At 36.3% G+C, this 17137-nt stretch overlaps 1 protein-coding gene across 5 annotated transcripts in view; it reads right to left on the reverse strand.

Annotated features, from left to right (window-relative positions):
* The window catches only part of DMD (dystrophin), a 2094983-nt gene that overhangs the window by 1392641 nt on the left and 685205 nt on the right, over nt 1-17137 (reverse strand). For all 5 annotated transcript variants that reach the window (XM_032330377.1, XM_032330378.1, XM_032330375.1 and 2 more), the window contains exon 18: nt 4367-4490. In XM_032330377.1, the coding sequence (XP_032186268.1) occupies nt 4367-4490 (124 nt within the window). The remainder of the gene's footprint in view (nt 1-4366; nt 4491-17137) is intronic.

The following is a 17137-nucleotide window of genomic DNA, read 5'->3' on the forward strand; positions in this document are numbered from 1 at the left end:
CCCAGCCAGCTCCTGATTATCAGTGGCTGCTTTTTGCTTTTTCAAGTGAATATCAACAGAGGAATAATACAATGGTATTTATGTTTTAGTAAGTTCACTTTGACAAAAGTGATGTGAAAATCTCTAAAGGAATACAGTATTAGCAGCAGGGAAGACCGGCTGGGGATTGGCATCTTAAACAGAGGTAACCCGGGATATTAGCTTTAATCAGGGTTGTAGTGGTAGGAATAGAAAGAACTAGACAGTTTCAAGAGTGGTTAAGGGAATGAAATTAATTGAACTTGGGTGGACTTAGAAATGCTAGGAAAAAAAAAAAATCTCGATGACCCAGTTAGCTTTTAGGTTTCTGGATTAGGCTGTCAGAGGAAAGAAAGGAAAGATAAAGAATAAAGGAGGGCTAGGGAGATCATGAGATTTATTTTAAGTTTTCAGGCAAATATCTAATTAAAGTCATCTATTAAGCAATTAAATAAACTGGCTTAGGCTTCAAGGGAGAGACATGAGCTAATGGTACATATTTGGGGATGATTAGAAAATAGATGCTATTTGAATAGGAAGGAATGAGGATAATCCAGGGAAGAAAAACAAGGGAAGAACTGTGTAGAATATCAACATTAAAGGAAAAAGGAGATGGAACAAATGACCAAAAATGTACAAAATGTAACAAATAGATAATGGTATCCCATAAACCCAGGGAGGGAAGAATTTCATGAAGGATAAAGAGGTTAATAGAGTCTGTCCTGCAGAGAAGTTGAGTAACGAAGACACAAACATATTCCTACGTGCTTAAAGGAGTGGAGGGTTTTATTGAAGGTTTTATTGAGGGTTTTATTGAAGATATGGATGTGTGGCTGAAGGGAAGCAGGTTCCTTAGGACTCAGACAGTGAAGATATTGAGAATACACACACTCACACACATGGAGATTAGCCTTAACCGGCCAAAGCAAAAATCTCATCCATCAAGGCAGAGTGGGGAAGGGGGAGAAAATGAGCACAAATACACATAATTTGTTAAATGTTATCTTAAATAAACTCAGAAGGAAAGTCATCTACTATGCCCATTAAAAACTTGAAATAATTGCCAAGAGAAAGAGAGAAGAACATTTACTAGGAACACACAGAAAGGCTATGAAGAAGTACCAAAGTGTCTGTGTAAGTATAGTATTCCCAAAACAAAATAATGTCTGGCAGAAAAACATCTACAGTCTAGTTATGCAAGGAGGTAGCTGAATTGAGCAGATTAGGGAAATGGAAACTTTTGGAGATAGGGCAACCAATATAGCCTGAGATTTTGAATGAAGGCATACCGTGGGTGGAGAAGACTGTAATCCCAGTGCCAGTCTTCAATGAAAAAGTAATACCACAAAATGGTAAGTGACAGATGGCCATTGGGCATGAAACATAAGGGATGAGATAGTTTTACACAGAAAGCAGTACCTTTGGAATTGGCCCTGGCAAGGGAGGAAACTGGCAATTCTAAATGAGTGGGGGATATACAACTAATGAATCGATGAACACTACATCAAAACTAATGATGTACTACATGCTGGCTAACTGAACATAATAAAAACATAAATAAATGTGTGGGAGAGTGAAAGAGTCATTAGTCTTAGTGGTGTTCTTGAGGGTAAAAGTGTTTTCCAAGTAGGACCAGAATGAGTACATAGGATAGAAAGTTTGTTTTGAAAGAAGGACTTCAGAATGCACAGGGAGTGTACGTGGGAAGGCGCTAAGGAGCAAGTCCAAAGAACATGAGTGTAGAAGGGCAGAGAAATGAAGATTCAAAAAAATACGGACGAATAGAGATACCTATATTGTGGGTGGCAAATAGAAAAATGTAGAATTTACTGGCTTCAGGATTTCCAATAGAACTTTGCTGAAACTTTATGTGGTATGAGTGTCAGCAAGCATGGGCTCCAGCAAGAGCCCAAGTCCTATTGAGCTTAACAGGTGGTACAGAGGCTTTCAACCACCTTGCAGTAAGACGAGATTGTTTTGTTGTTTTAATTACTACCTTATGTCACCAGGTGCTGAATTCAAAAAGATGGGATTCCACTTGAACTTCTCAACTGTGGTGACCTTAATGGAATGAGAAAAGGATCTAGGAGTTTGGTAAAGTCTCAGATGATGACTTTGAGTACTGATTCTCAAACCCTTATATACAAAGGAATCACCTGTGGATCTTGTTCAAATGCAAATTCTGATTCATTAGGTCTGAGCTCAGATCTTTCTAATAAGTTCACAGACGATACCAATATTGGTTGTCCAGGAACCACTTGGAGTAGAAATTTCCCCTAGAATTCAACTTTTAAGTAAGTACATTATGTTAATCATATAGATAAAACACATGGTTAATAGGGAAGGAAAATTTTGTTAGGTTTAAATGTATATAAAACTTAACTGATAATATTCTGAAAGCATTTGAAAGTAATAGATGAAGGAGTCAAGTGAAAGAAAAAGAAAGGTAATATTTAGCCACTTTTAATAGATGCCTAAAAATGAATACCACTCAAGTTCATGAGATGAACCTCCCATGTGTTCAAAATCAGTTACATATACGGAAGGTGAAGAAGTAAGAAAATTAATGTACGACTAAACTGTATATCCATCATCATTACTATGTATTTCTCTCAAGGATTTTTAATACATATATATTATATTTAGCCTGAAGGAAATGTCTAGGTAAATCATTTCATGTCCTATTTTAGTAGGCAATTAAGAATGATGTTGTTATTTCAGAAAATGAGAGTAGAAGTTGATAAAGGTGACTCACGAGGCATCAGGAAACCACTAATACAACACTGTACATTTTTTTAGCACTTTCAGTCTGTCACTGCTGACACTATTGATTAAATGCAAATTGCTTCTAGGTAACCATATGATAACAGGAAATTTTTGAATTTATATTCTTGAAATGCTGGAATTCAATTTTCCTGCTTGATCAGAGCTGTTTTAAGATACAGAAATAGGATGACAAACAGATAAGTAGATTACTGAGATAAATTTTTAAAAATTTAAATTAGCTAATAAAATGTCTGCCCAAGGTGATTCATACTGTCAGTGGCCAAATACACCACATGAACATTAAAATGTATTTTAGACAATCTTCTCTAAGCAGTTTTCAAATGTCTCTCCACAATACTAACAAAAAACATACCTTCAAATGAGTATACTCCAAAATAACATTTTGCTGATTTTCTCCTATATTATGTTTCAGTTTAATTTCAAAAATAATGTTATCATAGTGCCCATTTCTTAAATTTATAATTGTCTGTTATTATACTAGTGGCAGAATACTGTATATAACTAGAAATGATTTTAAAATAACTTCCCAATTTAGAAATCATTAATTCTGAGACATGTTGATGGAATCATCTCCCCCTCCAACCTCAAAGCAGCCTAAAAAATAGATGATTTTTCTCCTAGAATAAAATCAGTTTTGCTCTCCAAATGTTCCAACCCCAGGGCAAGTATTAGCTTGTATCTAAGACAGTGTTGTGTTTGGAAAAATCTAAGAGTTCGTCTGGCATGAAACTGAATGAATGGTCGAAATATGAAACTAAGTTATTCACACACATGACCTTCCCATAGGAAAAAAATATTTAACATTCAGAATATTTTTTCCTTTAGCCTTCCCACTACAGAGTATTTACTCTTCTTATAGAAATCCTCTCACAATTGCCAAAATGGGTATTTTATAATTGTAGAAGTTGGAATATCAAAGCCCTGATAATGTCCTTGAAGATGAAGCAACTCCTATTAAATTAATAAAAATCCCTATTGTGAAGGACACAACTATAATGTCTCAGCAGGGAATAAAAACTGCCAACCATCTCTTACTTCTTACTATAAATACATATTGAAAAAGGCTGGACGTCTTTTGGTTATGATAATGCAATACATAAATATCTGGACAATGCAAATCTGTTATGACAAGTACTAATGAGTATAAAGAATAAATTTTTGATGATAATGAGAGCATAAAGAGAGTCCTATGTATAGTATTTCTAAGTGTCTATTCTATTCTGCAAGCTTGCTAAGTCCTAGCCTTGAGGTGACAGAACAGTACATGAAGTAAAATCAATATGAGTTCATGTTATAAAATTGTTAATTTATTGCTAAATAATATAAAAGTTAAAGAAGGTTTATGAAAAGCATCCCTGATCCATCACAGTAGAACCCGGAAACGTTTCTTGACACTAAACTCTAATTCTGCTAAATATGTAAAATATACTTTAAAGATATATTTTAAAGCATTATTCCATATTGCTTTAATCTTTTCAACTAATAGAATCGGATAGTACAAAGCAAAGAGATTATAAGCACAAAACTTAGGAAAATACATAAAAATTAATGCATAACCTACATTGACTTTTTCTTTAAGGTCTGAGAAGTTGCCTTCCTTCCGATAGATCGCAAATTCAGGACTCTGCAACACAGCTTCTGAACGAGTAATCCAACTGTGAAGTTCAGTTATATCGACATCCAACCTAAGACAGGAAAAAATAAGGGTCATTTTTTCTTGATTATCTCTTTCATTCTATATGAAAAAAAAAAAAGCAGTCTCTCTACATTTACCATTCGCCTTCCAATCTGAGACTGCCTGATGCCCTTGTTACTGTTAATAGCACCACCATTTACCTAGTTATGTAGGCTCAAAATTTGGAGTTAGCTTTGATCTACAGTCTTATGATCATGGAGGTCATCTTATTAAGCTCAGTGTAACAACTGCCTCCCTAGAGTATCTCATATAAGCTATCACTCTGCCTCTGTTTGAATGTTTGCACTGGCTGAAAAATCACTACTTCCCAAGATAACCCTCTTTCTTTCTGGAAAGTACTTACAGCAAATAAAAAATTCTTATCAGTAGCTCCCATTGAACCATACTTTGGAGATCCATGCCCTTGTGTAGTCTCCAACAATACCAACTCTGAATTTGGCTATGTGACTTGCTAGGACAAACGGGATATAAGGAAGCATATGGCAAGCAGAGGCTTTGTAAGTGCTTGCACTGTGGATCTTGTTCCCCTAGAACATAGACTGACAATGCAACTGTTAGCTGAGAATTCCAATGGCCCTTTAAGGAAGCTCGATGGAGCCAGGTGGAGAGACAATGTGGAAGTGAATGAGGCACCACGCACGTGAAGGAAGCTTTCTTTCACCTTTTCACCCATCTCAAACACCAGCTGAATATAGCCAAATAAATTGTCCAGCTGATACACCTTAGAGCCTCGGAACTACCCAGAGAGCCCTGCCCACACTGCAGAACCTCAAGATAAATTATTTCTGTCTTGAGCCATTAAATTTGCAGTGCATTGTTATGCTGCAAAAGACATCTAATCATATACCCTGATATTCTCATTCTTTTATTATAAAGACCTATGAAGCCAATGAGAGTTTGATCAGGGCATTCAGATCGAGTTAAAGCAGAGATTGGAGGAGAGTCATGGATGGGTTGCAAGGGAGGAGGAGGTCTGTACCTCACTTGAAATTCCAGGCATGATTCTAAATGTGTGTGCATTTTTCTTGGTAAAGAACCCCTAGATTTTATCAGCACCTATAAATAATCTATGAACAGAGAATTTAGAAAATTCTTTACCTCAAAGAGCGCCTGGTTCGCAGTGACAAATCTTTACTGAGTGAAAGGTACCCAACAAGAAATTGAAGGAACAGAGATCTGAATTCAGAGATTTTGACTCTAGTCCCATGTCACTGAATGTCAAAACTCTTATTTGCACGTGAACTATAAATATCTATGGATTTTCATATCATGGTGATTGTTATCCTCTCTACATTTCTTTTTTCCTGTAAGTTAAGTTACCAGGTTTCCTGTTTCTTCATTCACAGGGGCAGCGTTGAAATAGAGTCCTATTGCATGCTTCTAAAACACCTGTCTTTCTCTCTTTGATGTTAACTTACCAAATCAAATCTTTGACTCTGGTCACTCAGCTACCTATAAAATTCAGAGCAGGTTTTCCTTCAGAATATTTTAAGAAAAGCATTTTTGCTTTTCCTTTGGTACCATACAGACATCACTGTGTCTCTCTGCCTGCAGTCATTCACTTGCCAGTGCACGGGGAAGGTAAGAAGTGCTGAGATGTTAATCTCACTAGAGTGACCCTTGGTAGATCAATATTCCAGCTCCCTTTCCTTTCAGAGTGACAGTCATGATGAAATTTACACAGAGCCTCAGAGAGTCCCCAGACGGATTCAACTCCAGTTGCCTCCAACAACAATCCACTTGTGTATCCTTTACCGGCTGCCTTCTTTTCCTAATCTCACTCCCCCACTTTGCTTCTTGGGATCACTTCCCCCAATAAACTACTTTCACCTAAATTTTCATCTCCAGATCCACTCCTAGGTAACCCAAACTAAAGCAATGATAAACAGCCTCAGATGAACTCAGTATCCTGCCATATTTCATTGTTTTACCTTGAACTCCAGCTCTCCACAGGAACTATTTTAGTTTTTCCAAAGTTCTCAAAACATTAACCCATCTTCCTTCTCCAGGTATCAACAGATGACAGTTTTTACTCCACCAAGAAAAGTGCAATTATCAGACTAGAATTTCTTCCGCTTCCCATGTCCAAATATTCAATCTTCCCTGCATGTGCCCTTCTCATTCCCTTCTCTTGTATTTGGGTGAGTTTCCCTTCTTTGCCTAAAGCCAATCCCTCTACCAGCCTTTTATACTTTGTTCTTTGTTTTTGTTTTTGTTTATTCTCACATAATCTCCACACCCAGCACACACTGGAGCTCATGGCCCCCAGATCAAAAGCCACATGCTCCTCCAGCCAGGCACCCCATAAATTCATTTTAGTTTTATTTTAAAGGCAAGGACATGCAATTCCATGGAAAATAAAAATACATTTAATGCTCAAATACCTGGTTTTTCCACATAGTAAGGAGTTAATAGTGGTGTCTAACAATGTGCCAGGTTATTTCTTTTTTTTTAATTAGTTTTTTTAGTTAACATATAATGTTATTAGCCCCAGGGGTACAGTTCTGTGAATCACCAGGTTTACACACTTCACAGCATTCACCATAGCACAGACCTTCCCCAATGTCCATAACCCCATCCCCCTCTCCCAACCCCCCTCCCCCCAGAAACCCTCAGTTTGTTTTGTGAGATTAAGTGTCTCTTATGGTTTGTCTCCCTCCCAATCCCATCTTGTTTCATTTATTCCTTTCCTACCCCCGAAACACCCCACGTTGCCTCTCCACTTCCTTATATCAGGGAGAGCATATGTTAATTGTCTTTCTTTGACTGACTTATTTCGCTCAGCATAATATCCTCTAGTTCCATCCACGTTGTCCCAAATGGCAAGATTTCATTTCTTTTGATGGCTGTATAGTATTCCACTGTAGCCAAACTATGGAAAGAACCCAGATGTCCAACAACAGATGAATGGATAAAGAAAATGTGGTATATACATATACTTTGTTCTTTCACTTCTTTACAGGCATGTGAGTCTATCAGATTTTTGTTATCTATCTACTGCAAATTCAACCCCTCCCTTTCAAGTGAACTCTGCATATAGAAATGTAAACATATTCACTCCTATTTTTTTAAATGTATTTATTTGGGGGTAGAGGAAGAGAGAGAGAGAGAGAGAGAGAGAGAGAAAAGCAGACTCGTTGCTGAGCAGAAAGCCCGATGCAGGGCTGGATCCCAGGACCCCGGGTCATGACCTGAGTCAAAGGCAGACACTTAAGCAACTGAGCCACCCAGGCTCCTATTTTTTAAAGCCAAACACTTCCTGACCTTCATAGTTCCCTCCAGCCATTCTCTTATCTTCTACAAAGCCAAATGTTCTGCAAGAGTTATCCAGTTTACTGTCAGTTCTCTACTTCCTACTCACTCTCCATTTACTGTTGTTTCTCAACAAAAATGTTGCTTAATACAGGAATCAGGTCACTACAGCCCATGGAGAGTTTCACTTTCTTGCTGTCTAGCAACATATAACACTGTTGAGCACACTCTCCTCCTTTTGCCTTCATACCATCTACTCAATTTTGTCTTTAATTTCTATGGCTACTGTTAATTTTTTCCTTTGCAGGTTCATCTTCCTCTACCCTCTCACTACATACAAAAGTGATCAACTCCTGGTTCATCAGTCATCTTCTATTTACTGTATTACTCTTTCTTTATTTTCCCCCACAAAGAGGGAGATAAGTCAATTAAAAAAAAAAAAGTTACTTATTTTGAGAGACAGGGAGGGGCAGAGGGAGAAGGAGAGAGAAACTCTCAGATTTCGCACTGAGTGCAGAGCCCAACAGGGAGCTCCATCCCATCACCCATGAGATCAGAACCTGAGCTGAAATCACAAGTTGGATTGTGACTGAGCCACCCAGGTACCCCTATTACTCTTTTACTAGCAATCTGATCCATACCCATGACAGCAGTTGCAATCTAGATGTACCAAAGATTCTGATCTCAAGCACTTCTTCTGAGCTTTGTAGCTACATAACCACTGCCTACTGGCTATCTTCACTTGAGCATTATAAAAGCTCCTTTGGCATAAAATGTCAAGACATGGTTTGCTTTTGTCCCCCCAATGGGTACTCTCCCAGTGTTCCTCAGATCGGTTAATGGCATCACCATCTATCATCTTTTTGCCTTCCTCTCCTTTCCTTCTCACATTTAATAAATTACAAATTCTAATACATCAAATATTCTATTTCTTCAGACTCTCTCTTCTTCTCATGGCTCCACAGCTGGTATCCTCATTCAGATCGCAATTAAATATAATCAAAATCACTGCAATGCCCTGTCAAATGGCTCTGCAAAACCTCTGTGGAATCCTCCCATCTAGTCCATGCACTACTGGCAAATGATAGGTTCTAAAAACATCTGATTATGTAATCCTCATCTATAAAATCTTTCAAAGACTTCCCATTTTTCTTAGCATAAAGATCAGAATTATCCTGATCTGGCCTTGACAGACCACTTAAGCCTATATTCTACTTTGACCTTTATTCAAGCCCTTCTAGAAACAAAGCTCACTTCAAGTTTCTTAGGGAGCCCAGAGCCACACTTAACTTTTGTCCCTACTCCAATGAAGTAAAAGCTTTCACTGACTTTTATTCACCTATCCATTAGAACATTTTTTTTTTCTTGAAAACTTGGCTCCTTATCATAATCTACTTTGGCCACTTTGGTCAAAATTGCTCTTTTCCTTTTAAATCAGCCTGACCCAATTACACAACAAATATACTCTGACTCATAAAGGTGAGATGTGAATATCCAGGACTCACTGTCAAATTCCCCCTTTAGACTTGCTCTCATTAGTCTTATATCCTTTTGATTCAAATTGTCTCTAGGAAGTGTAAGGGCCTACTTAATCAGAGGGAGCCATTTTGTTGTTTATGCAGTAAACTTAGATTGACCCTGCCCCTCCCAGAGGAACTTACTTGCAAAGCCCAAATACAAGGGCGGGTCAGGCCAGGTAGAGACAGCAAATCAATGGGGCGTGCATACTGTCTCCCTAGCTACCAGTCCCAGTAGCAAAGCCCAGATACAAGGGCGGGTCAGGCCAGGTGGAGATATCCAATCAGTAGGGAGCACATGTATCTACTGGGGTGAATTGTAATTCAATTGGCTGCCCATGTGTGACCTAACATGACTGTGCAGTTTTCTCTGTGTATTGCAATCTCATTGGCCACCTGTGTATAGCCCAGCTAAACTACCTCTATAAAAGTTAGTCTGTGAGGCTGGGAGGGGTCGCCTCTTTGCAAGAGATGGCCCTGACAGGTCACTTTGATTCTCGATGCTTGGCGCAAAATAATGCCTTGCTTGACCTTCCCTTTTTATCAGTCTCGCTCCTTTGATTACAGACCCTAACAGAAGGATTGCTTACTTCCATCAACAGGTCTATGAAACCAAAACTTGCTTAAGGTACATAGCTGGCATCACATCTGGAAGAGCTAAGACCTATGTTGAGAAAGCTTTTCACCAGTCCTGAAATTTACACGGTCTTGTTTACTCACGTTATAATTACCATTTACCGTGACTCCAATCCATTGCAAAAACAAAAAGTTATCCAATGTGACAGTAAATAAATTTCATCCAGAAAAAATTCTTATATCACTTTTAGACATTTGTCTTTATGAAGAAGCTATATATGCTTCCTTTTAAAGCAGCCAAATATTTCCCTTCATTTCTGTCACAAAATTTATGCTAAGTGCTTACTATATGCCATGGTATTAACCTCTACAGATAACAGATAAAAACACATCTGTCTACATTATCAAAAAGGGAGGTTTAGTAAAACATCTATTTGACAAATTAAAGTGCTTTAGACATTGAACTGGGGCCCAGCTCACCCTGTGACTTTTTTTCCTTTGGATAATCAAAAAAATACCTTTTCAATGAATTAGGATTAAATCAGCTTCTAGACTAGAGGCTCTGTCAAGTAAATTGGTTATCTCCACACAATGAAGGCTTTGTGGAGCCAACACCATGGTAACCGTCTGCTTGCTGCTAGGTCTGTGAAGATTTTTAAGGAAAGCCTGGGCACCAGTTGGCATGCAGTTCTAATAATTCAGATCAATTCAGGCAACAGGATGTGAAATTCCACATAGAGGTCTTTCCTCATTCAATTTTTTTGTTTATCTGGCTTTATAAATTTGGAAAGAGGTTGCACAAGATGCCTGAACTTCTCTTTTACATAAGGATCCTTTAGAGAGTGATTATACTCTCTTTTTGATATACAGATTTTTAAAAGGGATTTCAAATTTTTCTAGGGCAGTTTTGAGTGCAGTGCTTTACCTAAGGAAAAAAAAATGTCTATTCATAGGCACATAGGTTAATATGTTACACTTTGTGAAACAGAATGAAGCAAAAATGTCAATGAGTTTGTACTATTTTCAGCTGTTAGACTTTCTTTTTCTCTTTTCTTTCCAAATTGCAACACCTGATTCCTTTGGCAAGAGGTGGAACCTAAATCTAATTCTGACATGATTTAAGCTCTGAGCTATTCCTTACCAAATCCTACTTGTATGGGTTTGGGAGGGAGGGTTGTTTGCTTTGTTTTTTTGTTTTTTGTTTTTTGTTTTCCTGTTGCTTCCATTTGGGCTTGTTGCTTCAAACATCTCTCTCAATTGCTAACTTAAACTTTTCTGTCCCAACGTAATATACAGTGAGCCTCCACACCGACGTCTAGCATTCGGCACCATCCCTTAGAGTTCTGGGAATTAACTGTCAGCTGCTAGCATTGTTTTCCCTCTCTGATATTCTGCCAGTAGGCATCCCCATTTCTTTACGCCAACAATGAAGATGCAAGGGTGAAGGGGAAGCAGAGACAGGGTTTCAAAAGGCCTCACTTGATCTCTTTCTGAGCGCCAACAACCCACATTCAATGCTTAGTCTCAGTGACATTTCTACTGCTTTTAGCAAAATGAACAAGGTTTCCTTCTTGGCTCCTACTCAGATCCTGGCTTCCAAGTAACAACTGCACATTTATTTTATGCCTTATCAATTTGGCAGCTCCTGGTTCATCATCTTCTGTGGTTTGTCCTCTAGTTTTCACATTTTCACTACTATTAAATATTTTTCCAATATTTCAGCTGGGATGTAGGGCAAATTAACATGGAATCCATACGTGTTCATAAATTGGGTGCTATCTACTCTCCCAACATTTTGCTGGTGGTATTTTCTACCATGCTTTGCATGGCCTGAGGCTGGGGATTTCATCACCAACTAAAGGTATCATACAATTGTAACTCAGTCACCTTCTCAAAAACCAAGAAAAACACTGAACAATTATTTTTAATGCCATATTAAATCTCGGATTCTGTGCACGTATTTCTCTTTTTCCATTAAGTCACTCATTTCTACTAATTCTTTTTTCTTCACTTTTAAAACTCTCATGAAATCACCGTTAATGAGCTGATATGTAGTAAGTTACTCATAATGGGCCTCTACACTCTCAGAATCAGCCCATTATTCTATTCATCATTTCCTCATCATACTCTCATAACACATTTTACTCTGTACTTAACATTATGTATGTTATAACAGACAAGTATGTCTGTATGTTATTACAGACAGATTCTAACCCTTAAATTCAGTCTAACTTCATCCAACTTAAAATCCTTTTTTTCCTATTAAGAACATTGTGACTTCCTATTCTCTATTTACAAAATGATTTTTCTCCCATCATTGTTGGTGAGTACTCTGTCCTCTATTTTTCAAGCATGTTTTAAAATCTCATCTTATGGATGGATAGCTGAAGTGACTTTTTTTTTTTTTGCTTTTTTACAAGGGCACTCATTACAAAACTAAAATTTGTAAGGTTCCATAGTGCAGAGAAACTATAGCTTTCAATTTATATTATTTGCAAAGGATTAATTATGAAAACAAGGTCATTTTCAAAGACATTCCATTTTCTGGAAGTTTCAAAATATCAAAAATATGGTGCATATATACCAAATATTCAGAAGGTTAAAATTTTCCCTTCAGATTGTATTCTAGAGGGGTGACTGGCTGACTCAGTTGGTTAAGCATCAGACTCTCGATTTCAGCTCTCGTCATGATCTCATGGTTCTGAGATCGAGTCCCACATCAAGCCCCACACTGAGTCCCTTGTCAGGCTCTGTGCTGAGCATGGAGACTGCTTAAAATTCTCTCTCTCTTCCATTCCCTCTCCAACAAGAAAAAGATTGTATTGTACAAATGGACTCTACTTCATCCAGTTGAATTTCCCATAAAGACTATGCAAATTAGATCATTCACATTCCCTTATGGTCAAAATTAGGAGACATTTGTCAATGTGTAAATATTTTAAGTAAATAATTTCTTTAAAAAATACAGAAACACAACCAAAAGAATTAAATACTTGACTTTAAAAACTTGTTAGTTTCGAAATGTCAATAGTATATCATTGTATGGAACTTGTGCTATATGATAATTGTGCTAATTAGCTCAGAAGAGCCTCTTAATGGACACTGATTATATTATGTTAATTTTCTGTACAGTGACTGCCATATAAAGTATTAAACTAACATGGCACATTTACATAAACTTTAGTTCAGTCACTTTCAATATACCATTTGGAATTCATCATTCCCAAATGTGTAAACTCTGAAAATAGAAATCCTCCAAGCTCCCAGGCTTAACTAATTTGATTAGTAAGCTAGGTTATGAATGGCCATTTTACATCTTCAAACATCTTTGAACACAGAAATTCATAAAAACTTAGGAGCCTCATCTTTAAAGTTGAAGATCTTTAGAAAGTAAAATGTTGACTCTTTTACAATATGTTAACTATTATAGGACCATAAGGCTCTAGACCTAGACTAGGTAACTTAACAAGCCAAATTTGTAACATACATTTTAATTAGCTAAAACACACACTTTTATGGTTAATGGAAACAAAACTATGATTCTTTTTCAATGGTATTATAGTTTTGTTTCCATATACATGGAAGAAAATTTTTTGGAAGGGAGGTAAGAGTTTAAAATTTTGTTAATTATATATTTTTTAAGATTATTATTCATTTATTTGGGAGACAGAACAATAGTGGGAACATAAATGGGGGGGCAGAGGGAGAGAGAGAGAGAAGCACTCCCTGCTAAGCAGGGAGCCTGACTGGGAGCTGGGGTCTCTAGGCTGGCTAATCCCAGGACCCTGGGTTCATGACCTGAGCTGAAGGCATATGCTTAACCAACTGAGCCACCCAGGCAACCTTCTTAGTTGTATTTTTAATAGTTATCATTGAACACATCAAAATTGGAAAGGGAGGTGAATCATGAGAGACTGTGGACTCTGAAAAACAATCTGAGGGGTTTGAAGGGGCGGGGGGGGTGGGAGGTTGGGGGTACCAGGTGGTGGGTATTATAGAGGGCACGGATTGCATGGAGCACTGGGTGTGGTGCAAAAATAATGAATACTGTTATGCTGAAAATAAATAAAATAATTTAAAAAAACTAATGAAGTACTGTATGGTGACTAACATAATAAAAACTATTAAAAAAAGAAATAAAAAATAATAACTATCTTCTTCAGAGTTCTAAAAAATGAGAAAACATTTTGATTCTGTATCAGTGTACAGGTACTCTCCTGATCCCAGGCCATCTGAAGAACTCCTATTCATCTTCCAAGATTGAGTAAATAATACACAACTTCTGTGAAGATTTTCTTGATCAACTTTACACTCCCCCTTCAACTTTCTTTCTGGGAACTTCGGTCCTTCCTTCCCTTATGTTTCTACATGTTACTTGCTTTTAAATATTCAATAGAGTACAAATTCAATTTGAATTAGAGAGATCTTATAAAATATCAAATGAAACTCGGTATATATCCTGCTAGTGCTAAAAATAAAGTTTATTTAAAACCTTAAGATGTGCTGAGTATATGGTAATTGCTATACTTCATGGTTATAAAATAATGTAAGGGGGGGAAATCCAATCTAGCTCAGAGAAAACAAGTCAACCTTTTGATAAATACCTCCTCCAAATCAGGGTAGTTTGTGCACTGCATACACAAACTTGTGTGGTGTTTGTGTGTGTGTGTTTGTACAGTGTGGTTGTGTTTTTCTGGGCTGGGCGGGGAGGGAAGAGATAGGGTGACATGATTGCCTTATAGTTTTTATAATGTGTGTGATGTACGTAAGTGTTTCATGTGTATGTTTGTATATGCTTTAAATACAAAGTAAATATGGTGCAGTGGAAAATTACTGAACTGAAAGTCAGGTGTCACAGGTTTTAATCAATCATCGTGATCTTTTTGCTGTTTTCTTAGGCACATGACTTAACTTCTCTGATCTTCCTTTACTTCTTCCATTAAATTGCAGAAGTAGAAAAGCTTCTACTCCATCAAACTGGTTTTAAAATAGAAACTAACATATACTTCTTAATAGTTACTCTTAAATGTATTTATTTACTTTGCTAATTAAAACAATTTTGACCTGAGATACAAAGCTGAGGTCAGTTCTGCTTACATTGCAGCACTGATATTCTAATTATATTAGTCTGTTTACCTAGCAATCAAATAAAATAACGTCTAAGGATGTTATAACTCCCAGTTATAATAAGAACCCTACAAACTCAACAGTTTACACAGCACTTGAAACAAAATATGATGAATGAGAAAGAATGCTGTCTTCAATTATTGTAAACTTGCTACAGTAACAGTCCTATCAAGTTCTCTATTTTCCTTATGTTTGCATGATCTTATTTACAAGTTTTAATGTATTTCTAGTTTTATATGTGTGAGTTTAAGTGCATCACTCATAAAATTATATGTTTCAGTACAGTAAAATTTAATGATTCCAAATTGTGCAGAAATGCATCTGAAAAGATACTAAAAAATCAATTTCTATGTAGTTTACCTTGTCCTAAAATATGCCTATTTAACATGTGCTTTAAAATTCTGAATTCTAAACCAATATATAAAATTTGTCCTTAAAATCATGAGTCTTGTTCATTGTCAATTATGGCAAACAAAATTATATGTTTAGAGCATATAAAAATACTGCCTTTTAAAATATATGCCCTTGGATACAAACCCCAGTGATTTAATATTTTTAAGCTATAAACGTTAGAAACCTCCATGAGTTATCTGGCAATGATATTAATCTTTGTACCTCCAGGATAGCCAACTGCACCGAATGGAATGAAACTCCTACAAAATTTTGTTTCTCAATGAAAAAGTAAAACTTAACTAAACTATTTTAATATCTAGTAGATAAAAATGACTAAGATAATCTTCTTAATTTGGTAACAGATCTTAACCATTTAGAAATACTTTGGTTCTATTTATTTCTAAAACATGATAGGGCTACAAAGAAGTCACTTTCACATCTTCTGTCAATAGAACTTCCAAGAAAACATACCTTAAAAATTAAGGAAATCCCCCCAAATTCTAAGATGCCAGAACTAGGTATATTAGAGGAATTACTTTTAAATCACAGAGTGTGCAAGCATGTGGACAAAAACTGCATGACCCGAAAGACTGGAAATAAAATGTTGCAAAGCCACAGATGCATAGAGACAATTTTTCATTTTCAGTAAACTGAAAATCCCTTTGAAACACACTTCTGTACGAGAAAATTACCTTAACACAGGTTAATAGAAATATTCTCTTAAGTGATAGATGAAATCTTGTCATAGTAATAAATCTATGATCACACAATGTAATATGCTCAACTGGAAAACTCTGAGTCATTTGTTTTGAAATTAAATTTGATGTTTATTTAAAATGATGAAACCAAAAAGAGCTATGTAAGCCCTTGGGAGAAATAAATGTGGGTCACTAGAGGGCGCAGACTCCCTTTCACTGCTTGTCTGGTCCTCAATTTTGCTTCTATTTTCTTATCTACATAATGATAACATGGTGACAAATGGATTTTTCATGGGAGTTCTCTTACAGAAAAACATAAAATGTCCAAAGATACAGATAAAATGGTGTAAAAAGGACATGTTTGTAAGACACTCTCAGATTCACAGTTAAAAATGCCTTCAGCCATCTTAATACACATACCAAAGTATCTTAAAGTTCTAATACAGACATTCCCTTGAGAAAACATCTTCAATTCGGGGAGACACACTTAATCCAAATAATAAGGCAGCATTTTCTGGATTTCATAACCCAGTAGTTTTTCCCCAGTTCATTAATTTTGCCTAATTTTTGAACATTTATAAATAGGGAGACACTCATGCTCTATAAATCTGCCTATAATTATATTCCTATAGATCTAAATGTTAATTTCCCATTTAAAAACATTCAAAGAAAAAAAAGAAAAACAGCATTTTAAGCATCTTGTTCATGTTATATGCTTTCATAAAGAAAAAAGTCATACCCCATGATAAGAGTTTAAGTTATTATAATTTTCATTTCATAGATAGACCATGAACACAGAGATTTAGAAAGTGTGAAACCTCCTTTGTTTTCAACACACAATGAAATATGGAGTTAAAGTTCAAAACCAGGTCTGTCTAAATCCAAAGATTTCTACTACACTATACTTATTTTCCTTTGTTCCAAATGAAAAGAAAATCTGTATTTTTATATACAGAGGAAAAGTCAACACACATTTTCTTTCTGTTGCTATATAGTAAAGGCTGGTAGTTACTACTGTGCTATTTAAAAATTTGATTGGAGTCTCTAACACTAGGACATTAATTCTAAACATT

Source organism: Mustela erminea, chromosome X, assembly GCF_009829155.1.
Source record: "Mustela erminea isolate mMusErm1 chromosome X, mMusErm1.Pri, whole genome shotgun sequence".
Lineage (NCBI taxonomy): Eukaryota > Metazoa > Chordata > Mammalia > Carnivora > Mustelidae > Mustela > Mustela erminea.